The sequence below is a fragment of the Spinacia oleracea genome, chromosome 6, assembly GCF_020520425.1.
Source record: "Spinacia oleracea cultivar Varoflay chromosome 6, BTI_SOV_V1, whole genome shotgun sequence".
Taxonomy (NCBI): domain Eukaryota; kingdom Viridiplantae; phylum Streptophyta; class Magnoliopsida; order Caryophyllales; family Amaranthaceae; genus Spinacia; species Spinacia oleracea.
In genome coordinates this window covers 95865445-95891866 of record NC_079492.1, presented here as the reverse complement: position 1 = coordinate 95891866, position 26422 = coordinate 95865445, and the positions used below count along the sequence as shown (strand labels likewise).

The 26422-nt window shown below is 35.0% G+C and overlaps 1 protein-coding gene and 2 long non-coding RNA genes across 4 annotated transcripts; 1 reads left to right on the top strand and 2 right to left on the bottom strand.

Moving 5' to 3' along the window:
- Window positions 1-998: 998 nt before the first annotated feature.
- LOC110803481 (spermidine hydroxycinnamoyl transferase-like) lies at window positions 999-3527 on the top strand. Its single transcript, XM_056831410.1, has 2 exons — window positions 999-2144; window positions 2904-3527. The coding sequence occupies exons 1-2, from the start codon at window positions 1216-1218 to the stop codon at window positions 3328-3330; spliced, it is 1356 nt and encodes a 451-aa protein (XP_056687388.1). The 5' UTR covers window positions 999-1215; the 3' UTR covers window positions 3331-3527.
- A 108-nt stretch (window positions 3528-3635) lies between these two features.
- On the bottom strand, window positions 3636-19525 carry LOC110803494 (uncharacterized). 2 transcript variants are annotated; one of them, XR_008922942.1, is made up of 9 exons: window positions 19224-19525; window positions 19042-19098; window positions 17838-18468; window positions 16898-16999; window positions 16135-16234; window positions 15464-15538; window positions 12697-15383; window positions 12532-12615; window positions 3636-4295 (listed from the first exon to the last, which is right to left on the bottom strand). It is a non-coding gene; the product is annotated as an uncharacterized lncRNA (long non-coding RNA). The 2 variants fall into 2 exon arrangements; XR_008922941.1 differs by having other exon boundaries at window positions 12532-15383; window positions 19224-19524.
- On the bottom strand, window positions 5085-6499 carry LOC110803496 (uncharacterized). The gene is made up of 2 exons (XR_008922943.1): window positions 5673-6499; window positions 5085-5511 (listed from the first exon to the last, which is right to left on the bottom strand). It is a non-coding gene; the product is annotated as an uncharacterized lncRNA (long non-coding RNA).
- Window positions 19526-26422: the final 6897 nt, after the last annotated feature.

Below are 26422 nucleotides of genomic sequence, written 5' to 3'. Positions count from 1 at the left end.
GGGCTAACATTAAAAAACAGAGGGAGTATAAAATTTATATTGACAAACACGAAAAAATACAAATTAGATACTCCCTCCGTCCCATATTAGTTGTTACACTTCCTTTTGCACGAAGATTTAGGTGATAAGTGGTTGTTTGGTTATCAATTATTATTTTATTGAAAAAGTAGATGTGATAGGAGTTAGTGGAGTATTTTTTTTAATTGAATGAGAGAGGGTGTGAGGACAAAAAAAACATTTAGTGGGAAGAGAGAGACAATATAATAATTGTGGGGTCATTCCTAATTTAGAAGTGTAACAACTAATCTGGGACGGACGAAAAAGGAAAGTGTAACAACTAATCTGAGACGGAGGGAGTATATCATTATGGAATGAAGGAAGTATAATCTTAAAAAAAAGTCAATTATTGCTATTTCTACGTATTTCCGATTCGAAATCCTTTGTACATGTAATGTACATTTACAATTATAGAAAACGTAAAATAAAAATATTTTACAATCCCCATATGCTACATGTCTATACCCTCCTCACTTGCTTTGTTACTTTCTTTCTCATCTCTCTACTTATTTTATACTCCATTCGTCCCTTAATACTCGCACCGCTTTTCTTTTCGGGCCTTTAATACTTGCACCGCTTCTATAAATGGAAAATTTTATCAATATTATATTATTTCTCACACTTACCTACTACCCCACCTACACCCCTATTCTTTACAAAAAAATATTTAAAAATTCACATCCTCCACTCACAACTCCCCACCTCTTACACATTTTCCACTAACAATATGAAAAAAATTACCCCACTATCAACTAACACCATTAAATTAATAAGTCAATTTAAATGTCTTAAACTCCGCACCGGTCAAACCAGTGCGAGTATTAAGGGACGGGGGGAGTAGTTTTTATTTCATTTTCTCTTTAGAGTATCAATTGTTGGAGGTTGGAGGATGATAAATATGCTCATTTATGTAACAGTTTCTCATACTATTGAGTATTGATTGAAGTTAATGTAATTTCATTTTTCAAATAAAAAAATATACGTAAATGGTTGACCAAATCCCAATGTCAACCATTAACAAATTGCGTAACCAAGGATTTTGATTCCACCTTCGGGCCCTTCCCTATATATAGCATAACAACCGTCGCTAGAAGATTAAAGAGAAAACCAGATCATCAAGAACAAAAAAGTTCAATATTACCACAAATATAAAAGAAAATGGGAATGAAAATTGTATCTAGGCAAATAGTGAAACCAGCTGAGCCAACATGGAGTGGCATTCTTCCATTAACAGAACTTGATCATGTTTCTGTGATTACACATTCATCCAATTTACACTTCTACGAAAAACCCACAGAACAATGTTGGCTTAATTCATCCAACAATAAAATACTCAACACCCTAAAAGAGTCATTAAGCCGTATTTTAATCCCATTTTATCCTTTAGCCGGTCGGTTGAGTTGGGTTGGAGGAGGACGACAACGACTTGTTCTCGAATGTAATGCAATGGGTGCTGAGATTATTGATGTTGAATCTAGTATGAAGATCGCCGATTTTGGTGATTTCTACTCTTCTAGTGATAAGTTCAAACATCTAGTGCCTCAAATCGATTATTTTGGTACACAAATCCAAGATATTCCTTTACTCGTTGTGCAGCTCACTAGGTTTGTTTGTGGTGGGTTAAGTGTTGGGATATCTTTGTCTCACATGGTCGTAGATGGGAGGAGTGCATTCCATTTCATCGACGAATGGGCTAGGCTCACTCGTGGTGAACCAATGCAGGTTGCACCTTTCCTAGACCGTCGAATCCTTCAAGCAGAAGATGTCAATCTATCCCAAACAACTCAAGTTTTTGATGACGACGAAAATCATTTGACCTATTTCAATACGTTAGAGGGGGGTAAGCTAGAGACTCCAACCTTCGTATTCTTAACCAAAGATAAAATCGAACGGCTTAAAGAGGTTGCTAATAATAAGGATGGGGAAATTAATAGTGACAATAGACGTTCGTTCAGTCGGTTTGAAGTTATCACGTCTCATGTATGGAGATGCGTGTGCAAGGCAAGAGAGTTAAAATGTGATGAAATTACTTCCTTGTTCGTTCTTGTTAATGCTCGTGGTCGTGTAGATCCACCATTACCATCAAGGTATTTTATACTCCCTCTGTTTCTTTTTGTTTGTAACGTTTGGACTTTTGCACGTTTATTAACGTATAATAATTTTTTTTTTAATTAAAAAATAAATCCCAGTAAAACCTCAATCCACTAATCATTACAACAACCAATAAGATTGTTTTATTTATCAAAATGAACCAATAATAGAAAAGCACACATATTGCTAACTTAACATACTTGGAAAATTGTAAAGAAATTTAATGAGTTGAAAAAAATTGGACCAATTAAAATTAAAAGCTAGCACAAAAACTTACATCTAAATTTATAAAAGGAAAGATTCTCTCACGTAACAAACACTGTGAAACATCCTAAAAAGAATACGTAACAAACAAAAAGAAACGGAGGGAGTACCTTGTACTATCCTTTCTTATTACACTATTCACGCTAGATTTTTGTGATTCCTGCCTAAGAAAAATTATAGTAATGTAATATTTTGTTAGATTCATATATATATATATATATATATATATATATATATATATATATATATATATATATATATATATATATATATATATATATATATATATTCAAAATATAACATTTTTATAATTTTTAGTTATGCATAATTCGAGATATTAAGATCGTAAAATATGATTTAAGAAACATAAAGTCAACTGTGGTGCAATATTTAAGGAACGGAGGAAGTACATAATTGAATAGGTATTGTTTAATTGCTCTATATGTTATCGGCTCATACTAATGGTATTCTGGGTGCCTATACATATGCAGCTACTTTGGCAATGCTGTTGTTCAGGTTACAATATCAAGTTCTGTGGGAGATCTCATTTCGAAACCTCTAAGCTACATTTGCAGTACGATAAGTGAGGCATCGACGAAGGTGAATAACGAGTATGTATATGGATTCCTAGACGTGTTAAAAACCGAAGAAAGCTTAACCATGCATCAATATACTGATGATCGAGGAACACTACAAGGCCCTCCTTATGGTGACCATAATATAATGGCAACAAGTTGGTTGAGCTTGATGGCTATGGGTGTCGACTTTGGCTGGGGTAAGGAGATATACAACGGGCCTCCTTTGGTCCGTGCATGCGACGGTGAAGTTATGATTATTCCCTATAACGATGGATCCGTCGTGGTCGGAGTTTTTTTGAAACCCAAGGAAAAGTTTCAAGAATACATGAATCTTATCTAATGATGCATTAAAGGAGTTGGTGTTTGCTTTGTTTAAATAAATTCTCTCATAATTTATGAGTGGTTTGTAATTCTTTTTATGAATTGTGTGAATTTATTCATTTTAAAAATTCATTGAGATTTGGACGATGAGATCCATTTTTCTTTAGTTTATGATGGTCCATGGAGGAAAAAATAATTATTACCTCTATTTCATAATTATCTTTACAATTACTATTTGCACAAATCTAATATATATATATATATATATATATATATATATACTCAAATGAGAAGTGAGCTTAAAATGAGAAGAATGAGAATGAATCAACATGCGTCCAAATGAAGGGTCAAGATTGCATCTTGAGTTTTTTTATTAAATTCCCTCTGCTTCATCCCGACATCCCCAGGATTTTCATCAGTTCAATTTTCTCTCTGCTATCCAAGCAATCAAATATGGCAGACTCAAGCATACAAAAAATTATTTGCGGAAGTACTTTTTGAATCAAAATCCAACAGCAATCAAGAAAAATAACATGAAAAGTTTCGGGGGATTCTAATTTCTTTGTCATTCAATCTCTTTTCTTTCTCTCACTCCATCAAACCACCACCTTAGAGTCTGTTGTACCGTCGGGACATCCACCATCGTCGGAGGCAGAGAAGGAGCAACTTCGATTGAATTCGTCGTTTCCCGCTTCTTCCGTGCCGATAAAATAATATTTGTTCATTTGATTGAAATGAGCAAAAATAAATTGCTCATTTGAACCAAATGAGCAAAGTGTTTTGCTCATTTGAAGGAAATGAGCAAATTGATTTCCTCATTTGAAGGAAATGAGCAAATTATTTTGCTCATTTAACAAAATGAGCAAATTATTTTGCGCAATTACAAAAAGTAAGCCAATTTCTGGATCTCTCCTTCCTTCTCTCTCCTTCCAGGCCAGATTAACATTGATAGAGAGAGAGAAAAAGGCATACTTTTCTTCCTTTCTTGTTAAGATAAGATAGAATTAGAGCACTATTAGAGTACAAGTAGTACGTAGAGTTTGAATAAGGAAACTATAACTTATGTAAGGAGTTCGGAGTACTACATATTCTGGGATGCAAATAATGAAATATCAATAAGATTATAAGTTGAGATTAATTTAACATTTCTTTTATTTTTTATTTTTTTATTTTTTTATTTTATAAACTTTCCTCCTTTAATTTTAGAAGTATGTTTGGGAAATGCAAATGAAGTTGGATTTCAAATGCAAATGAAATGAAAATGGAAATTGGAATTGGAATTTAAGAGAAAAAGGGAAATTCAAAGATAAGAATTCTATCAATCCATCCCAGCCAATGAATGAAATCACCTACACTAATTGCTCCGAGCATCTCCACAATATCTCAATTTTCTCTAGTATGCTTTTTCCCTAAGGTAGCCGGACCCTTGATTTGTGTCGAAGCCCTTGATTTTTTTAACCACTAGTTGTTGGACCGTGCGCTAGCGCGCACGGTCCCCCAAGATATAAAAATCACCGATGTAAATTAATTCCAAAGCACGAGATACAATCTCTTGAGTTAATTAGAAACATACTTGTATAAAATGTAGAATTAGAAACATACTTATAAATATTTGCAAACATGGATTTAATAGACGAAGAAAGATGTAGGCACTTGCATAACATAGATTGCATAATGTTTCCTAATAGGTAAGCAAAAGGGTCAATGAGTATTTGTCAGGAACATGAAAATCCAAGGCTATCATGTTCCTCTTAAAAAACCCCCACCACATCATGGAGTTCAAAATAAGCATTGCAACATTAACATGAGTTTCTTGCAAAAGGCTTGATGCATATCGCCTTTCTCTAGTACTTAGCTTTCACACATACTAAATTGTCATACTAATAATAGGTTTCACACAACAAAAGGGGCCTGATAATAGCTTTCATACATAACCCAACCTTGCTGGAATTGATCACTTCTTAGGCGCAGCAGTGTTCTCCAAAGCCGCCTGGTCATTCTCCTCAGAAGCCTCCAAAGCCGCCTGGTCATTCTCCTCATTCTCCTCAGAAGCCTCCTCAGTGTTCTCCTCCAAAGCCACCTTCTTGAGACACCACTGCAACGCATTGCTTTTAGAGAGAGCTACTGTTGGGCCAAGTTGAACCAAGATAGGTTTGGTACGGACCATCTCCGTTGCTGCCTTGATTGCTATATCATCCTTCTGTAAAGGATGCAAAAATAAGTGAGTTTGAGGTGTGAACAAAGAGTAGACGAAAGGTAGATTGCACATACGACCTGTATAACTGTATTCCGTAATTTACATCGATACAAAAGCTTTTCAATCAAACATAGTACAACATACAAGTAGAACTGTATAAGAACCTGTAGGCTGTAGGCCTGTACCTACTTCACTCCATTGCGCATGATTCGTTTCTCATATAATCTGTAGTCCAGCATCAGCCAAATTTCTCCCAAATTTTACATAATTTCTACATAGAAGATAATTTTGTAGTCTATAGACTATAATCTTACATATTCATTTACATAATTTCTACAAGAAAGTTAATTTTGTAGTCCATAGACTTTATAATCTTACATATTCACCAAAAAAAAAAGAAGTTGTTACTTGCTAGAGGGAGAGAGACTGAGAAGAAAGAACCGACATGTGTGGCTGTCAGCCTACCAAGTCCCTACTGATCACCACTGTGTTCGACTACTCGGGGTAAGTCGCGACTGCCTACACTTGGTTTGGCTGCTTTGAATCCGAGAGAGAAAAAAGAGAGAGGTGACTTAGTTAGAGTGAAAGGTAGAAACTGAAGATTCTAGATCTCAGAACTAAAGAAGGGGGAAAACAAAGATGGATTGGAAGTGAGGGAAGATGGAACCCCTTTTGAGCATAAGGATATCCAATCATGATGCATCGTTTTGCCCTTCTGTTGCTTACATTGTTCCCTGGTATTTTTTATTCAGGTGATTTGGTTGGAATAACGTGATATATTTGGTGGCCGGATTCATACTGATTACGCGTTTGGTTGTTCAGTTGTCATGGGGCCCTCATGGTTAGTTCCTTCTCTAAATGCCCTTCTTTTTGTATCTTGATTTAGAAAATGATGTTCCATATTAGTTTTGTTAGTCTTCGTTCATTATGGACCTGACTAAGGTATTCATCTAGCTTTATAAGCAACCATGCTTTTCTTAGTATTTTATCTTATAGACTGAAATATATCTTTTGGCACACTTTTAATGGTTATTATCCTGTAAGTTCCCTTTGTAGTGTGGTTTGATACCCATCCTCCATATGTATGACTTTTCGGGTTTGGTACATACAATATCCTGCTGATGTGAGACGTAAATGAAGAAAGGATAAAGTTGCGATCGAGAGGCTACTGGGATGTTAGTTGTTTATATGTCAAGAGTGCAACAACTAAGTTGTCAAAGTCGGATAAGGGTGGCCGAGGTTGGTGCAGAAAAATTATCCGAGCTATTTTATAATCTACGTCAACGTTATAAGGGTAAAGTTTTTTCATTTGTTTTAGTAGTTGTGATTGGCCCTTATAATAGTTTTTTCATTTGTTTTGATAATCTATGTCTAGGTTATTTTCATTTTTTTATAGTTGGGATCTGGTTATGCAGAATTTATGTAGACTGAACTTATGATGTATTCTATTGCTAATCATTTTAAAGAAATTAAAATCCAAAAAAGTATTCTTTTATCAGTATTAGGAACCTGATTATTACCTTGTGCAGGTAGTAATCTTAAATTTCAACTTGTAGTTAAACATTAACTTATTAATCACAGTCACAAATATAAATGAAGATATAAGAAACAATTCAAAATTACCTTTACACTATCACTTATGAATCAAAAGTTATGTTCACTATCTGCAAAGGAGTCTTAAGGATACTGAAGATATGATACTAAAAATGGAGCAAAGAGGTTTTCTGTGTTTAGATCAGGTTTAAATGGAGCAAATGTGTTTAAATGGGGGTGGGGGCGGGGGGGGTGGGGTGGGGGGGGTGGGGGCGAATTGAAATTGCAGGCCTTTTCCGATTCTGACTGGGCATCTTGTCCCGATACAAGGAGATCTGTGACTGGTTATTTTATGATGCTTGGCAACGGGGGGTATTAGATCAGGTTGAAACTATCTTCAAAGAATATTCTGTGTTTCTAACTTAGCTTTGAAAACTATGTATACATGTAATTCTTTCACAATAAATGATTCTTCTCTATTAAAGTAGTTGAAATTACAAGCAATGGTTTGCAATATAAACGTATGCTTCTTTGCCTGTTCTGTTGCATTAATTGGCCACCTCAATATGTTGTCCTATGGGGTTGGCTTAGAGCTTAACATTCTTCTTTATTTTGCGCCAAGGACAATAATAATAATCTCAGAACCTGGCAATGAATTAAAAGCTCCACCAAGATCTGGTAAAAATAAAACTATTATAGCTTTTAGAGGGTTATTTCATCTTTCTTTGATGATTTCCTTGTTTACTAAGACACACAGCCTGGCTGATACAGCATCCCATCCTTTTTTTACATGCTAGGAAACAATAAGAATCAATATGTCCAATTGGACATGCCTTACATATTAGTTCTCATGCAAAGTATGTGCCAAGAATAAATGGTTTAGTTGCGTATTAGTTCTTCATAGCAAACTTAACTGTTATACATCAATCTTCATGCCTTTGAGGCTGATGCGAAGACCTTTGAGGCTGTGCAAGAACTTCTCCGCAACAGACAAGTTCGAAGTTGGGCCAACGATATCCCTGGACAAATGTGATGTCCTCCAATGGTGCTTGAATAAATTAGTCATCAAGGATGACGGTGATGAGGAGGATGGCAATCACGCTGCTGAGGAGGATGCCAATCACACTGCTGTTGCTGAGGAGTATGACAATCGCGCTGCTTCTGCTGAGGTGGATGCCAATCACGTGCACGCTGCTGTTGTTAGGGAATGAGTGCTATATTTCCTCCTTTTGTCCAGCATGCTCATGGCCAAACTGCATTTCAGTAAACAATCAGTTGCAACCCTCTCTTTAGTGGTTGTGTGTAAATTTACAAAGACTTGTTATTGTAATAACTTAACTCTAGGTTTTTATGATTAGGGTTTTTCTTGAGGAAATACCTAAGTATCTTTTGCTCTCCAAACTAACGATTGCACCCTTGTAATATTTGGATATTTTACGCAGTTCAATATCACTTCGAGTTTCGAAATCACAACACTATATCCATTTGCCATGAACAAATGTGTTGCTCTTACTGTTACCTAACAATTACTGCAGTATATTGTAACCGGACTGCTACTTGAAGCCTATGAAACCATGGAAATAAACTGGCCAATGCTCTTGGTAGTTGTACTCTCTACTGTCTTATATCAATTACTCTGCCACCCTCTTCGATTCACCGGGCTGATACAGCTCTTGTTACAGGTCTTTTGCGGCTGGAAAGGAGTTAGGCAAGCCAATGCTCTACTACTCTCTACTGTCTTATATCACCCTTTTCAGCAGGCATGAGAGCATGTCCATGGGTTTTAATGTCAGAGGTGAATAGGTGATGGCATACCATCATAAGCTACTCAGCAAGTTAGTAAATATTAATTACATATTTTTAAGGCTGTATTACGAGGACAGTTTAAGGGCATTAGTCGTTTGTTTAGATGATGCAAGAACATTCTCCGTGAAATTTGACGCTCGTTTTCTATGTAATATTTTTACGATATAAGTTTTCATATCTTTGAGCTTGCTTTCCCTCAAAAAGTAAAATGAAATTGAGCTTTAATACGGTGCAGCAAGTTGATTTCGGAGGTATCGATGAAAATAGAGGTGTTTTTTTATTTAACTCACCATTAAAGTACAAAAAAGGTGAGAGAAAATGTCCATTGTTGGTTTGTAAGATGAGCTGAAGTGGAAGGAGGAGAGAGAAAGGGATGGGCGGAGTACTGTAGCGCTCTGGTTGGTTTGTCGGTTCAAAGGCCTGAACCGTCTGTTGTTTTGTTTTTATTTTTAAGCTCTATTTAGTAATTGCACGCGAATCTTTAGCTGTTGGATTAACTTGTTTTTACGGTGGAGATCCCTTCTCATTCTTCCCATTATAAGGATCTTCTCATTGGAGGAGGACCCTATATATATATATATATATATATATATATATATATATATATATAGGGTCCTCCTCCAATGAGAAGATCCTTATAATGGGAAGAATGAGAAAAAATCTTGACGGTACAAACGAATTAATCTAAAATTTCACGCATACAATACCTCAGCATCAGAAAAAACTAATGCCGACAACAATTACAAACAATAAAATAGAAAGTACACGGACAAAATTAGAATCAAAACTTTAAAACCCACCCACCCCCTTTTCTCTCTCTTCCATTTTCTACCTCAGCTCTTGCATCTTGTAATCTGCTCCATCTTCAATACTTTAATTTACTTTTTGCTTCCTACTTCATTAATTGTGACCTCAATCTTCTACAACACATCTATTGTCATTCGCTTCAATCCTCAAACATAGTAGGTCGAACTCATATCTCCTCTTCAATTGGGTATTTGCTATATTTTTTACTTTGTATTTCAATTGAGACTTGCTGTGATTGCAAATTTGCCACTCAAGCTCAATTGTTTTTTTATTTTTGTTTAATTCTTAAAACTAAATGTTACTTTGGTAGTGAAATTAGCTTCGTTCCTGGAGTACTATTTTTCATTTATGTACTCTGAATATTTTGGTTATTATTTTCAAATAAATTCTCATGGTTAAAAAAAATAGAACCTCGATTAGTTGTGATCTTTTATTGCAATTTTCAATTATATACTCTGAGTTGTTTTTGTTGTTGTTGTTGGGGTGAGATGTATATCTTCGACCTCTCTTTATTCATGGTGCTTAGTAGCGGGGATTGGAGAGGAGGGAGGATGAAAAATTGCTCATTTCGTACAAAAGAGCAAAAATATTTTTTTCATTTTGTACAATGAGCAAAAAAAATCTTCATTTTGTACAATGAGCAAAAAAAATTGGTCATTTTGTACAATGAACAAAAAAATTTGCTCATTTTGTACAATGAGCAAAGAAAAATTGCTCATTTCATACAATGAGCAAACAATTTATTAAATGAGCAAAATTTTCGATTTTTTAAAATCAAATTCTGCAAATGAGCGTATCCCTAATTTAATTAGCCATATTTCCATGAACATTTCACTTAATCATTTTTATTTCGGGGAGATGAGAAAAAGAGTGGGTGAATATTGACTTCTATGGTTGATTGCTTGAATTGAACAGGAGAGAGAAAATGAAACTCGATTATGGAAATTCGAAAGTAGGCTGGTTTGGCGGAATTAATTGCGGTGGTGGTGTTGCGGTGGTTGGTTGGGCTTGCTTCCAAGGATGAGTGTTTGAGGCGGAGAGAGAATGTGGCTAGAAGTTCAATCGAAATTTGTAAGTTGGTGAAATTACGGTGGGGGTGGTGACGGTGGTGATAAAGTGGTTGGTTGGGCCGAGGGGTGGAGAGAGAAAATGAAGAGGTTTAGGGTGTTGATTCCATGGTAGAATAATTAGCAGGAGAGAGAAAATTGAGGTTTAATGGAAGTTGAGAGTTGGGAAGGAGAAGATCCGAAATCAGAAGAATAAAAAAATTTAAAAAAATCTCAGATTCATCTTGACCATTGATTTGGTTGGTTCATATTCCTTCTCATTATTCTCATTTTAAATCCCTTCTCATATTCCTTTTCTCCGTAAGAACACTCCTTACGGTAAGAACACTCTCTGAACCGTAGGATAAAATCTAATCTAACCGCCCAAAATAAAACAAAAGTAATGGCATTTTGGTAATATCAGTTGCATACATATCCCCTTCTTTCTCCTCGGCATTTTCTCTCTCTAAACTGTTCTTGCTCTCCCTTCCTCACAACTTTCTCTCTCTTCTCTCTTCAATTTCTGGTGATATTTGCCCCAAATTAACGCAACTTTGAACAAATTCATCGAATTCTTCGGCAGATTTATGCGAATTCATGATCTACTACACAATATCACCTATCATCTTCATCAACTTTCCTCAAATTTCTTCTATTTCATCGGATATTATATCGAATTTGAGGAACAATTTTGCCAAAATTTACGATTTTCGTATTCTAGGTTATTTCAGAGGTATGGTTTTCAAATTTGGATCTATTTTAAAATTATGGAGAGAATAATTAGTTTTAGTTAATTCTTTCCTAAGATTTCTTCAATTTCATCGGATTGTTTTCGAATTTTTGATGAACATCTTCGCCAAAATTTCCGGTTCTCTTCTTTTAGATTGCTGGTTTTTTATATTTCAGGAATTGTTGGTGAATATCTTGCTTGACTTGCCGTTTTTAAAGAAAGAATTGGAAGAAACTGTGAAGGATAGAATGCTAACTCAACACCAACTCAGAGAAGTGAGTTTTTTTTTCAATTACTTTTCTAATCAATTTAATTCTGGTTTTGAATTCACAATTAATGAATTATTGTTATTTCCATATATTGCCATTCAATCAATTGAAAACTTATTGATTTTCATCTTTTTGGTTGCTCTGAATTACATCATTACTTTGGTATGATATATGGGAATTACAACTTTTACTTTCATATGATATCATCTTGCTTATGTTATAAAGTATTGTTGCATATGTTCTAATTTTCTTTGCATATGTTCTGAATATATGTATACAATGTTCTGAATTATAATTATACATGTTTTGACTTCTAATTTTCGATTCTTTACAATGATTTAGTAATGAATAATGAACAACTTGCCCGAGATTGATAAGTTGGCTGGTAAACATAGCTTATTGTTGAGTGTCGTCGTGGTTATTTAGAATAATTATCGTTGCGTGTGTTCTAATTATCGTTGTGTATGTTATAATTGTCGTTGAATATGTTCTAATCATCTCGTGCCCCTATCTATTGTGTTCATAATCTCTCTAACTCATTGAAGAACTAATTTTAGCTAACTAACCTTAACTGACTAGTTGTGTTTGATTGCCAAGGAGGTTCAGAAACCTGGAAACTCAATGTCACGTTTCCTATTTCTGAAACCTAGAAACTCTAGGGGAAACGTTCTCTTTAAAAGATAAGAAAATCACCCCCTCCTCAGCTTACACTTGTTAGGTTTACCAATTTCAAGAAAGCTTCCATGTATCAAACCAAAGGGGATTGTGACATATTTTATGGTGAATTTAGAAAAAATTGGATAAAGTTTATTTTTATCATTATTTAACTTACAGATTGTGAAATAGCTGATCTTGAAATCGTCTCCAATCTTCTAGTAGTCATTTGTTGTCGTATGGAACCTTGTGTCAACACCATCTGAAAGTCCAAAAAAGAAGCAACATTCACCTCACTTGTGCTCTAGATATTTTTAGCAAACCACTGCTTAGTGAAACTTACCTTGTGTGGAGACTGAAATTTCATCAACTTACTGTGTACTTGGTTCCCATTTCATCCAGTTGATGATATCTTGTGGATTGGCATCTGCTTACATTGTCGGGCTTGTGACAAATTGGTGTGTCTTAGCTTTGATTGGTAACATGTTTATTTTATTTTAAATTTCACACTTGTGAATCATGTCAGCGCCATAAAAACCTTGGCCTCATCATAATTATTCACTTGATATTATTGAAAGTCCATTATTGACCAAACTAATATGTTGTTTCTTCTCGTGAACTGATCTTGCTTGTGGCGTTATAATTGATTAATCATCGTTGCTTATGTTCTAAATAACAGTTTCTTATGTTCTAAATCGGCGTTGATTATGTTCTAAATGATCATTGATTATATTCTAAATAATAGTAGTGCGTCATGAATCACAATAACTCTCCTAAACTTACATTAGAGTTGCTAGTGCCCTTTCATCATCTTTTCTGCTAAAGAATTGCAGGTTAGGTTTTCTATTTGATTCATGAATATCTTTCATCTGTCATAATAGAAGAAATATGTTTCTATAGAAAGGGAGTTTGAAAAATGAAAGTTTAAAGTCTCTTGCTTAAAATGTTATTCAGGTAAAAATAGAAAAGAGATTACTTCAAGGATTTTTGTAAAAGGCATCTAAACCCCTCTATAAAATCACTATCGAAATCATGACTACTTTTTCTTTAAGAGTTATTCGTGATTTTAAAAAACCAATTGCCTTAAATGCTTGTCTGTTGTCTAGTTCAATGCAGGGGTAAATGATGAATCTGGATGATCCCATTTTATTTTGCATGTTATCTAGTTGTGTGTGTTCTAATTATTGTTGCGTATGTTCTAATTATTGTTTCGTAAGTTCTAATTCTTGTAGCATATGTTCTAATTGTTGTAATTTACTACATGCATTATTTTCTTGAATATTTTGTTAAACCTATTAGCTCAAATGGTAGAGCAATGTGCCATTGCACATGGATATAGGTTCAAATCCTATATAGGTTTTTTAGAACACACAACTTAGCTCCGACTTATTTAACCTATGGAGATAAATAAAGGGTATTTTCACTTTTTTATTTTTAAAGCTAACTTATTTATGATGATTCTGCATCTAGGAGGTAATTTGAGTTTAACAAAGCCTCTTTGAGCCATGTTCTAACTTTTAACTCTGATTTTCTAAATAGTATTACATGTGTTCTAAATTATCATTGCATATATATATTCTAAAATTGTTTTTTTTATAAAAGCAGTCGAAAGACATTAGTTTCCAATGAAAGCAATGCAATATGTTTCAGCCAACTAGGTTTCTATGACAATATCCTGCAGAACCCAAGTATGTAACTAACCTCTTTTCTTTTAAAAGTTGAAATATAATGCAACTCAAAATTTTAAAATAAGCGTTGTTTATGTTCTAAATATTTTTGACTTTATGTTCTAAAAACTAAAGCTAGTGTTCTAAAATTTTATACATATGTTCTAAAGTAAATAGAACTTATTCAAAAGTAAATAGAAGTGATTCAGAAGTAAAGAATCATCAAATAGGAGAATTACTATCATAAACGGAATACAAAGAGTTGCCTATGTAGGATTCGAACTTACATCATTGTGCAATCACACGAAGCTCTACCAATTGAGCTAATAGGCATTGTCCCAAAACAACAAGCATTGACAACCACTACTACCCTCTGACCCCTACAATCAACAACAAACACAAAAAACAGACAACAGCAACCAAAAAAAGTAGAATAGAGCAGCACAGCTGCCCAACAGTCAATAACTGCAAACACACCGCCCCAGACTGACTCGCAATAGCCCTCCTCGCAAAACAAACAGCATGCACCAACAACTATATGTTCTAAAACTCATGACATATGTTCTAAAACTCATGATATATGTTCCAAATCATACTCCTTGTGTTCTAAGAAAGCATCTTCAAAATTACTTTTCTTAGGGCTCATGAACTAGAAACTGAGTTCACTGATTTCTAATTCAGCTTGTCCAGTACTCAAATTATAACATTGATTTAAAATTCAGCTCATTCACAAAAAAAATCAAGAGGAGTCGAATCCAACTATTCATGAGCTGCTATTTTCGCTTCCACTACTAATGAATTATCCGTTTTTGTACAGGCAGCTAGTACAATAAGTGGGGTTGTCACTACAACACCTCTCCCCCTCCCCCCAACCTTTTTTTATACAGGCAGCTAGTGCATTAAGTGGGGGTTGTCACTACAACACCCCTCTACCTGTGTATTTTATATTAGAGCAACTGAAACCACAATTACCAAATCCTTGAACAAACCTCCAACTTCTTTGTGGGTGAACTTGTGACATATACAGGAGAAATCTATTATTCAATGCAGGAAGCAAGCAGCCAAATAGCTACACGTGTTCATTTATATTAAATAAAACACAATTTCTACTTAACTACTTAACCTTACCTGAATGATGGGCTCAAACCTAAGAAACAGAAAACTTCACCAGGATTGTCACTGGACCTATTTAAGTAGTCCGTGCAAATACAAGGAAAAGGAGTTGATTATTGAGTACAAAAAGTTATAATTAGAGCTCTAGGGAAAACGAAAGAATAAATTGCAGAAGATACTTACATCAGCAATGTAAGGAACTTGGGAGGTGAGAAATTGATGTCTGAGACAGATTAACAAGCCACTGCACCTAAACATCATAAAAAGACACGAGGATAAATAACCAGAATTTTTCAAGTAAATAGGCAAAAAGAAACTGAGATAACTTACCTTTACCATTCAATTGACATGGGGCACAATTAGCCTGCCTATACCACAGTCCATGTTGGAGCACCAACCATTAACCTATTGTTAAAAACCATAAAAAGGATGTCAGATTGAACAATTTCTAGGAGACCGAGAGATGCACATGCACACGACATCAATAGCGCTTAAGGTCTAAAAGAAAAAAAACTCTAATTTTAAAAAAAATTCAGTTATATTCTAAACATTGTACCTTATGTTCTAAAATTCTAAAAACTAAACAATTATGTTCTAAAAAAGTTAGGCAATTTTCGTACACATTATATGTTTTCATATAGCTCCAACATGGATCGGTTCAATATAATTATTATCAAGTCCAGCCTTGGGCTTAAGCTTATCTTAAACTAGATAGGACACCTCAAACTTGGTTTAAATGTGAGATTCGAGTTGGAGCTCCGCTAAATAAACAATGTTCAAACAATAAATCTGGAGTATTCAGTTGTTGCTAATCGCCAACATAGACCATTCTCGCCGATATATAAAAATTGGGAAATGAAATGAGCATAACAAGTTATTTAATGGTCAAGGATGTAACCAAAAAAATCATTCCATTAGACATATAAACTTCTGATGGACTATAATGAAAAATAAACTTAGAGCAATAAAGGCTAGCAAAAGAAGAAGAAAAAAGAACCTACATCGGTGGACAAAGAGTAAAGTGAACCACCACCAAATCCTGGACGTGCAGTTTCCTTCATTATTATACAAGTGCACCTTCCAAAATCCATATGCAACAGTCTACACAACAAAACCATGTATAATTCAAACTAATATCATTCTATGTTTTTAATTATTTACAAATATTCTAATCCTTTTTCAGTTATGCTCTAAATACTAATCTTTATGTTCGAAAAACTAAACAATTATGTTCTTAAAAATTTAGCCATTTTCGAACACATCACATGTTTTCATTGTTTGCCACGAAAGGAAGTCAAAATCTTAGATCATAGGCTAAGTGGCAGCAACTTTGGACCAATCATACAAATATTAGCAGGTAAGCAGCAGAAGCAGCAGCAGCTATACGCAATATGAGAAGGGCGTTTTGAAGATATCACAAGTCTTTGTTGTCTTTTAGTTCATTTAAACAAAGATTAATAATTTTTTCATAACTAACTCTGTAATATTAAGACTAATAATTTTTTTATGTACGAAGTAGTTTAAAACATCCTGTTATATAGTTTAGAACATCCTGCTATACAGTTTAGAACATATAAATTTTCATAAATTAATTTCAAATTTACTACAGAAATTCTCCAAAAGATAATTACGTAATCAGATGCGTACTAATAAAATAGAACATGATCAAAAAAATAAAAATTGAACATCAAATAATACAATTAGAACATGAAATCAAACTTAAAATTAGGATCATAAATTCCAAATCAAAATTGAATTATTTACATTATTGGAGGATCTTCTTCATTTTCAGATTTTTCTCCAATTTGCTCCAATAACTCGCGCATCATCATCTTCGTCATCACATTGCTTGCTAATGTATTTCCGCTAAATTCAAAATTTAATAAAAAAATTAACTCAAATGATGTATTTCCATTTGGACTCATTCATGTCTAATAATTAAAGCCACTATTCAATTTTAGGCTATCATTCTGCAGCAATTTGTTTAATAAAATTAACTCTGTTTGCTAAGCATTTACACTTCATTGACTTACCGAATGTGAACCGAGTTTCTAATAAGATAATATTTATTACAAAATACTACTGTTAGAAGACAGTAATTACAATAAACTCGCATATGTTCTAAAACTTAAACTTTGTGTTCTATATAACTTATGGCGTATGTTCTAAAATATATGGTGTAAGTTCTTAATCTTAAGCCTTGTGTTCTAAAACTTATGGCTTATGTTCTAAAACTCAAGACATATGTTCTAAATCATACTCCTTGTGTTCTAAACTAAATATTTAGAACTTGAACTCAAAAAGAATAATTCTAAAACAAGATCTTAAAAATAAACAGACTCATGTTCTATAAAGTCCTTTCATATGTCCTAAAACTTAAGGTTTTAATTCTACAACTTAAGGTTTTAGTCTAAAACTTAAATCATGTGTTCTAAAAATTATGATGTATGTTTTAAAACTTATGCCATGTGTTCTAAATCTTAAGCCCCTATGTTCTAAAATATAGACCCGTGTGTTCTAAAATTCTAAATCTTAATCCCCTAAATGTGACAAAAACGATGTGCAAACCTGATACTACATGGCTCACTTTCTGCTCATTAAGTAGTAGAAGTTGGAACTTGGAAACACATATCATGATATACAATATATGATAAACAATGTCTGAGTGACCATGAGAAAGTTTGTGTTTTTAGCAAATTCTCACCGGCAATTTATCCGCTTCAGAAGCCTGACAAAGCATTTCAATATCCCTCAGTTTTCCAAAGTAGAAGTCTCTTTCTTTTTCCAGCAGCTCCACAGAAAGCTTTAGCTCGATAGTATACGTGAAGAAGTAGATTTTAGCAACAAAGCCAGAATGTGGCTGCATTTAGTTCATTAGACTACTTTAACCCGAACAACAATAACATTGAAAGGAAAAACATAATCATTCAAAGGGCTTCATGGAATAAAATAGTCGATGTATCGCAAATACTGCATCCAGGCATGGAAGCACATGAATGTATCGCAATACTGCAGCCAGGCATGGAAGCACAACTCATTGTTTTGGCGGCTTTCTCATTGATTAAAAAAGATGATAGTCCTGAGTATGTTTGTCACTGAATCAATAGTTTTAAAAAGTCCAAGTAAAACAATTAACAAGCAACTAATCATTGTGTAATACACTGGTATTAGCATGAAAGAAGAATTTCCTATCCTTAAAAAAAACAAAAAAACATGACTACCCCAATTAATCGGAGGGCATCACACATTCACGCCTTACGTCCTGAGACTGAACCTCGATTTCTTCTGAAGAGTCTTCCCCAACAGCAGGGAATGTGTCTTCCCTTGTTTGAGGCCTATAGGAAAGGCATAGTTAAAACATGTAAGGGACTCAGCAGAGTCAGCACACAACTACTCATAATTTGGTGGTATGAAAAACGAATTCTAGCAAATATGCAAAAAACCATAGCAAATATTCCAAAATTAACTTTAGCTATATGTTCTAAACAACTTATCTCGTATGTTCTAAAATCTATGGCGTAAGTTCTAAACCTTAAACCTTGTGTTCTCCAAAAATTACTTACATTTTGAAAATCTTCACATAAAATTTTTAAACCAGAAGCTTACTGAAGAAATAGAACATAATTAAAAAAATAGAACATTAAATCAAACAATTAAAACACCGAATCAAACAATTAGAACATCAATCAAACTTAAAATTAGAATCATAATCTCCAAAAAAATCATAAATTAAGAGATTAATCACAAAAAATTGGCACATACGTACTCAGGTCTCAACTCGTCCAAGAACCAAAATTCAAAAAACCAAATCAATCTACAAATGTTAAACTCAACAAGTTCATGTTCTAAAAACCATAACAAATGTTCTAAAACTTAAGCTACATATTCTAAAACTTATCAATACTTACGAATTGTAGGAGGATCTTATTCGGTAGGAGAATTTGCTTGAATAACTTGCACATCATCTACATCATCACATTGCTTGTCAATATATTTCTTGAAAATCGAAATTAAAAAATAAAATCAACAAAAATCTACAAAATTAACAAAATGATGTTAAAATTGTTAGAAGTTCAACGATTACACTAACCTTGTTAATTTGCATGTTACATCACAAGAATTCTCTCGGTTCCGATCCATTCGTTTTTCACTCGAATTTGAAATGTCTAGGGTTTAATTTCACAAAATTTTTTGATCCGATTTTGGTAAATTTTTCGGTTGATAGATAATTTAAGGAAGAATAAGAAGAATATTAGGAAATTGCAACGAGAAATATGAAGAAAATGGTAGAAATTGTGGAGAAATTGGAGCGAAACATGAGAGAGAAAATGCAGGGGTTTTAGGTTGAAGAAAACGGGGGAAATATTTTTCTATTTTCGGTTATGAGATGTTGTCAGAAATTCGCATTAATTACCGATTTTCCCTTAATGGCTGGTGAAACGCGTAGATCTTATCCGTTGGATCTAATCTAATCCTACGGATTAGAAGGTGTTCTTGCCGCAAGAAGTGTTCTTACATAAGGAGGTGTTCTTACCGGATCCCTCCTCTATCTCTCTAAATAAATAAATATATATAAATAAATAAATATATATATATATATATATATAATCAGAATCTGGTGAGAACCACCCCTTAAGATGAGAACAGAAAACTAATCTCAGCCGTCGATCAATTGAATCTAATGGCCGTAAAGCTACCTGAAATTTCGAAATTAGTAAGGGTAAAATGGTAATTGGCCCGCGTTGAATGACCTCCCCCAACTCCACAATTTTCAAAATTTCTTTCTCTCTCTTCCTTCCTCCTCCCCTGCGAATTCTCTCACTCTCTCTCTCTCTTTCAATCTCTTCCTCCTTTCTCATATCTTCTTCTTCTAAATTCATATTCTGGGATTTGTTTTTCGTTTCTTCCGTTGCCCAGGTAATCCCCTTTTCAATTTTTATTTTCGAACAAGTGAAATTAGGGTTTTTAATTCTTATTCGTTTGTTGATGTTGTGTTTACTATTTCTGATGTTGTGTTTACTTTTTGTCGATGCTGTGTTTACTTTTCATTATTTTTTGTTTACTTTTTGTGTATCTTGTGTTTACTTTTACTCGATGTTGTGTTTACTTTTACTCGATGTTGTGTTTACTTTTGTTGGTAATTTCTTTACTTTTGGTAATTTTGTCTTACTCAGTGTTCTGTTTATTTCCAGAAAATGAACGAGGGTGATGGAGCATTACCTACTCCTGTGTTAAATTCAGTTACAGAGATTAATGATTCAACTTGTAATGATGTTACTGATTCAATTAGTAATGATGTTACTTCAAGCCTCATCAACTCACATAGGGTGTGTTACTCCCCTAAAGGATCCAAGGAGTACATTGCAGGCTGTTTGCATCATCTTAAACCTAGTGTGGGTATGATTTTTGATTCTTTAAAAGAGGCTAAATCTTTTTATAAAGTTTATGTTGCTCACTATGGTTTTCAAGTTGGCAATGGGACTGATAAAAAGCAAAAACAAATGGAAAAGAAATTGTTGAAGTGATAGTTCTCAAATATTTGCTTTGTACTAAGCAAGGTTATTTTCAACCCAAGCCTAGAAATCAGGATGATGAGTGTAGTCAAATGCGGAAAAGAAGTGTGACAAGTTCTGGTTGCTCTGCTTGTATTCGGTTACGGTATAGTTCTGGTGGTAAATTTATGATTTATTATTTTCATGAGATCCATTCTCATCCTTTTTTAACCCCGAGCTCTATACCCTTTAATAAAGAGCGCAGGAAGTTGACTAAGGTGCAAAAGCAATATATTTTTAATAATGCCAAATTGAACATAGGGCCTGTTAAGTCCTATAGGATGAGTAAAGAACATTGTGGAAGTTATAACAATGTTCGTGGTACAAAAACTGATTTTAAAAACTTTTTTCATGATTTGAAAGTTTATATAGGCGATAAAGATGGGTTTAAAATTTTGAGAGGAAAGTACAGGCTTCTAATGGGGGTTTCTACTTTGATTATTGTGTTGACGAGTATAGACATCTTACTCGTGCTTTTTGGGCTGATTCAATCAGTAGGAAAAATTATGCATTATTTGGGGATGTTATCACTTTTGATAGTACATATGATACAAACATATATTGTTTAGTTTTTTCTCCTTTCACTGGGGTTGATCACCACAAAAAGTGTGTCACTTTTGGTTCAGCTTTGTTGTCCAAAGAAGATACTGACTCTTTTGTTTGGTTGTTTGAGACATTTTTGAAGTGCATGGGTAATTGTGAACCTTATTGTTTGCTCACGGATCAAGATCCTGCTATATCAATTGCTATAGAGAAAGTGTTTAAAACGACTAAACCGCGTTTATGTATGTGGCATATAATGCGTAAGGTGCCTGATAAAGTTGGCCCTTTTCTATGCAGAGAAACTGATTTTTTGAAGAAGATAAATGCAGTGGTATGGGATTCTGATTTGGATCAAACTGAGTTTGTATCTGGCTGGCAAGCTGTGATGAAAGAATTTAGTTTAGAAAATCATGATTGGCTTAGTTATATGTTTAATATCAAACATAAATGGATCCCAGCTTACTTTAGAGATCTTTTTATGGGTGGCTTGTTGCGAGTTACTTCTCGTTCTAAAGGGGAAAACAATTTTTTTCTGTCATTTTACAAATCCACATGTCACTTTAGTTGAGTTTTCTCTACGTTATGATAGCGCGCTTGATTCCCAAAGACATGAACAAGATGAGTCGGTTAAGAAATCCAAAAATCTTCCTTCACTTGTTACTCCTTTACAATTAGAAACGCATGCATCCTTGTTTTATACACACACTTTTTTATGATTTTCAACAAGAATGTGAGGCAACATGTTTTGCATGTGGTATAGAGAGTTGCAATTCATGTTATGGTGATGGTGAAGAGTTTTTTGTTGTTTGTAATAATGAGAGGCGCAAGAATTATGATGTTATTTTCAACACGAGTTTGAATGATACTACATGCAGTTGTAGAAAGTTTGAGAGTGAAGGGATATTGTGTAGACATATCTTGTTTATAATGAAGGGCAAGTTCTTATGTGAAATTCCATCTAAATATTTGTTGCGTCGTTGGTCAAAAGATGCCCTTAAGAAAAACCAATGTCTAATTTCGAATGTTGGTCATTTGTGGAAGATTCTTCAAGGAGTGATAGAAAAATATAACTCCTCTCTGATTGTTGGTCTAAAATGTTTTCTTGTGTGAGTTTGGCCGAGGAAACAGAAGATAATTTGTTTGAATTAGTTGAGAAATTAAGTGTGTTTGAGGAGGATTTGAAGAAAAAGAAGTGAGGTGAAGGCGAGGCAACTAGGAAAGATCAAATTGCTTCTGATGCTGATATACTTGAGCTACTTGTTGGCTAAAAGTCTGGGGAGGTTGATGTTCTCCCTCCTAATGTTTGTCTTAACAAGGGATCTGGAAGAAGTTCCAAGAGGCTAAAGAGTGCGAAAGAGAAAGTTGTTGGAGTGAATACCACTGCAAAGAAGGGACGTACATGCAAAGCTTGTGGCCAGTCAGGGGTAAACCACGACAGCCATAACTGTCCAAACAAATACAGTGGGTACGACTTAATTTTTTTTCTTTATTCTAATTTCATTTACTTTTACTTTTAATTCATTTACTTTTACTAATTCTTTATTTACTTTCTACTAATCAGGATCTGAGGATGAACCAAGTCCAACCAAATGACAGTGGGTACTGCTGAATTTCTGTTTTTTTTTTTTAATTTTTTTTTTTATTTACTTTTTTTTTAATTCATCTACTTTTACTTTAAATTCATCTACTTTTACTTTCATTTCATTTTACTATTACTGATTCTTTGTTCACTTTATACTAATCAATATCTGAGTTTGCACCAATTATTTATGCACTTGCAGGGTTCTGCTAGTTTTGCGTTTGTGGATCTTACGGTGCAGTAATTAAGTAATTAACAAACTGTAGCATTTGAATGAGCTGTACAATGAAGATGGGACAAGAAATAAGGAGCATTTTACTTATTTCCTATAAAAATGTGGTTTTAATCTTTTATTATGGAGCCTTAAGATAACTCCGAAAAGATTTTTAATTTATGCTTTTCAAGTAGGATTATTCGTAATTTTAATTTGATTAACTTTGGATTACAAAGTAACCATGCATTAACTATATATATATTTTTTTTGTTAAATGTGTTTTTCATATTTAGTACAATCCTACCTGTAGACGCCTACTTTTGTCCCCATTCCCGAAAGGGAAGGTTCGATGATGAGAACATAAATCTCCACTTGGCAACGCATCTCCTATAAAATAACGAATCTCAATCACCCTTTCATTTCAGCCAAAACTGCTATTTATAGAAACCTGCTAAGAATAGTAACTGCCGTAAAAGGGAGTTGTTAAAAGTGGCAAAGTCATAAAAGATAGAAACCTGCCAGAATTAGGTGTTGCACTCCAACATAAATCCTAAAAGAGATAGAATTTGGATTCTTGATATAATTCGAAAATAAGAGTTACGTATTAATTAAATTCCTAACGAACCTAGAGTTCGTAACGGGCCCAGACGCATTCCGTCATAAAGTTAATACGCACTAAAAGACTCAGATAAATCTCAAAAGCTCCGTGTTCTAAGAGTCTAAATCTGACAATGAACTCGGCCCGGATCCCATTTTCAACGCCTGGATCTAGGCGCCAAAATCTTCGGCGCCCAGCCCTGGGCGCTGAAAATGCCTGGGGCCGTTTTATCTCCGGATTCTTTTTGGATTCATATCTTAAAAATCTATCTTTCCACACACCCTTTTTCTATAAATACAGCCTCAAAACCGACGTGAAAAACACACACAATTCCATAATCTGAGTATTGACTCTAGCCTTAAGCCTAAGCCTCACGCTGCGAAATTGATCCAGCGTTCTGTCGCAATCGACCCAAAAGTCGAACAGAACACATCCTACCCCTTGTAGCTTGATGAATTAAGCCTAAATACTGGAACATTGCTTAGAAACCCGAGATTCGTTAAATAAAAGGAGAAATAGCAAAGCCAAGTGGTTAGTTTTCTGAGAACCACAACGCACCTCTCAAGGGTGCGTTGTAATGTGTCCCTCATATGATTTAATCGCTTTCATCACCCTTTTATAAATTTGTCAAACTATTAATTTGATTGATCTATCACGCCTAATAAGATAATACCTTGGACAATTGAATTATCATGCTAGGTACCTTAAATCAATCTAAATAAGATAATCACGATCGATTTTGTGTTATGTGTTGCATATTGCTAAAATCAATTTAGAATAGTTTAATAGTTTAACGCATGTCCCTTCAATTATTTATGCTGAGCTAGTAAGGATAACCTGCCTCTGGAGTATTATCGATGAGCACTCCTCTCGGTAGCTACAGTTTCCCGAACTCTCAATCTCTGCCCTGCGGGTGTACGTTGAGCGATCCCCACACCAGGGATCACAAGGGAACCTATGGCCGTCGTGGTCGAACATAATTGCACTCCCTTTATGTCACGATAACCGGGTCTTGTCAGTTTTTCTCATTGTCATTAAAAACTGAATGGCGACTCCTATATTACTAGTCGATTGGGTGTAAACTTACAGGAGATCCAATTACACTTGATCTGACAACGTCACGCCCACGAGGGACGAGGTCACGCATTAGCCTCATGCTTTTTCGACCCCCTCACAGTGGCGACTCTGCTAGGGACGTTAATGAAATACTCGTGCTCGTAGGTAATCAAAATAGCCGAAGGGTGAAACGATCCTACCCCGCGTTTATTTCCCTATCAAGTTGGGACGACCTGAAAATCAGCATATTAATGTGAACGGACAGAACCGCATAACGAATCTTGGCTCCCTTGGCATGTTTCAGCTCAAGAGTTGGGAATAAGGATACCCATCGCCACCCGGGGGGTGCATACGCTTCGAATGTTGTCCACTCGGCACTTTCGCTAGTAGTACACCTATCCCAAACCCAATCGCTCGCCCACTAGGTCCCTCTCATTGGTGCATGCCCCCTTGGCTTACATCGTGATTGGCCTCTTGGGATGAAATTTGTTCGTGAATGCACTACCCCGACCGGGGCATGTGTTGGATCGACGATAGAAGAGGTACCAAGCCGGCGAAAATATTACCCATAGAAGCCTATCATAAACTACGTGACATATTATTTTGCTTCATGTTGTAATGTTAGTTATGTGTAGCGAATTATGTGATTGTGTGTGACAAATAATACTAAAAAACCAACGACCCTAAAAATTTCCCAAACATTCATAGACACCAATTGGCCAAAGAGTTAACCAAAATACGTGTTCCGTAGCCCCGGGCGATCGCCACAAAAATAAGCGACGCCCAGGACAGCCTGTAACGGATCCCACAAACGCTACACAACGCGTAAAGGACGTTATTAGGTGAGCACGCAAAATTAATTCGTATATACGAAAAAAGGATACGCGAACAGAATACGAGTACCAGTCAGGGACACATTTTCAGCGCCCCTGGCTGGGCGCCAATCATTTTCAACGCCCAGAGCTGGGCGCTGAAGTTGCTGCCTGGCTTTTTGGTCAGGCACATCAGCTTCGGTACCCGCGCATAAAGTATACGTAGCAATAAAAAAAAAAAAAATCGTAACAAATTTGCTACGAGGACGTATGAAAAAAGGCACTCGATTCTACGAAAGACTTATAAAATAAATAACGCTTTGTGTCATTGTTAGGCTTCCTATAACGACTATGTTCGGCACTAAAACCAAGCATGCTGATTAAAATAACCTTGAATGTCACACGGGCAAAGATTTTCGAAAATATAAAAGAGTTCAAAGTGCACACACAATAGTCCAAATATACTAGTCCGACTTAAGGGTGGTCATAAAGTGTCTAAAAGGCCAGCTCGTGAAATAAACTAATGTGTCTCCTACTCCATAATGTTGATACAGGGCCCCTGAATACCTACCCGTGATAGCCATCAAGGATCGCAATGGAAGTAGCATATCTTGAACATCTACTCCTAGAGGTCGCATAAACCCAAGAGATGCATGCTCTGGGACACGACCCTCTACCTTCTAAAAGGCCACTCGCCTCGAAGAACTGCACAATGCCAAAAGCCTCCCCCAACGCACATGCTTTCGGGCTATTGTTTGGGTTAGAAAAGAAAAGAACAAGGAACAAAACAGAAATCATGGCATAGGCCCTTCAAGATGAATTATTTGATCCCACTAAACTGATCGCTCCATCACCCCTAAAGGTCGACCAAACCCAACAAGGGTGGCGCAAGACCTTCAAATGGACTAATGCTCGTGGAATGAAGTTCAAGATAT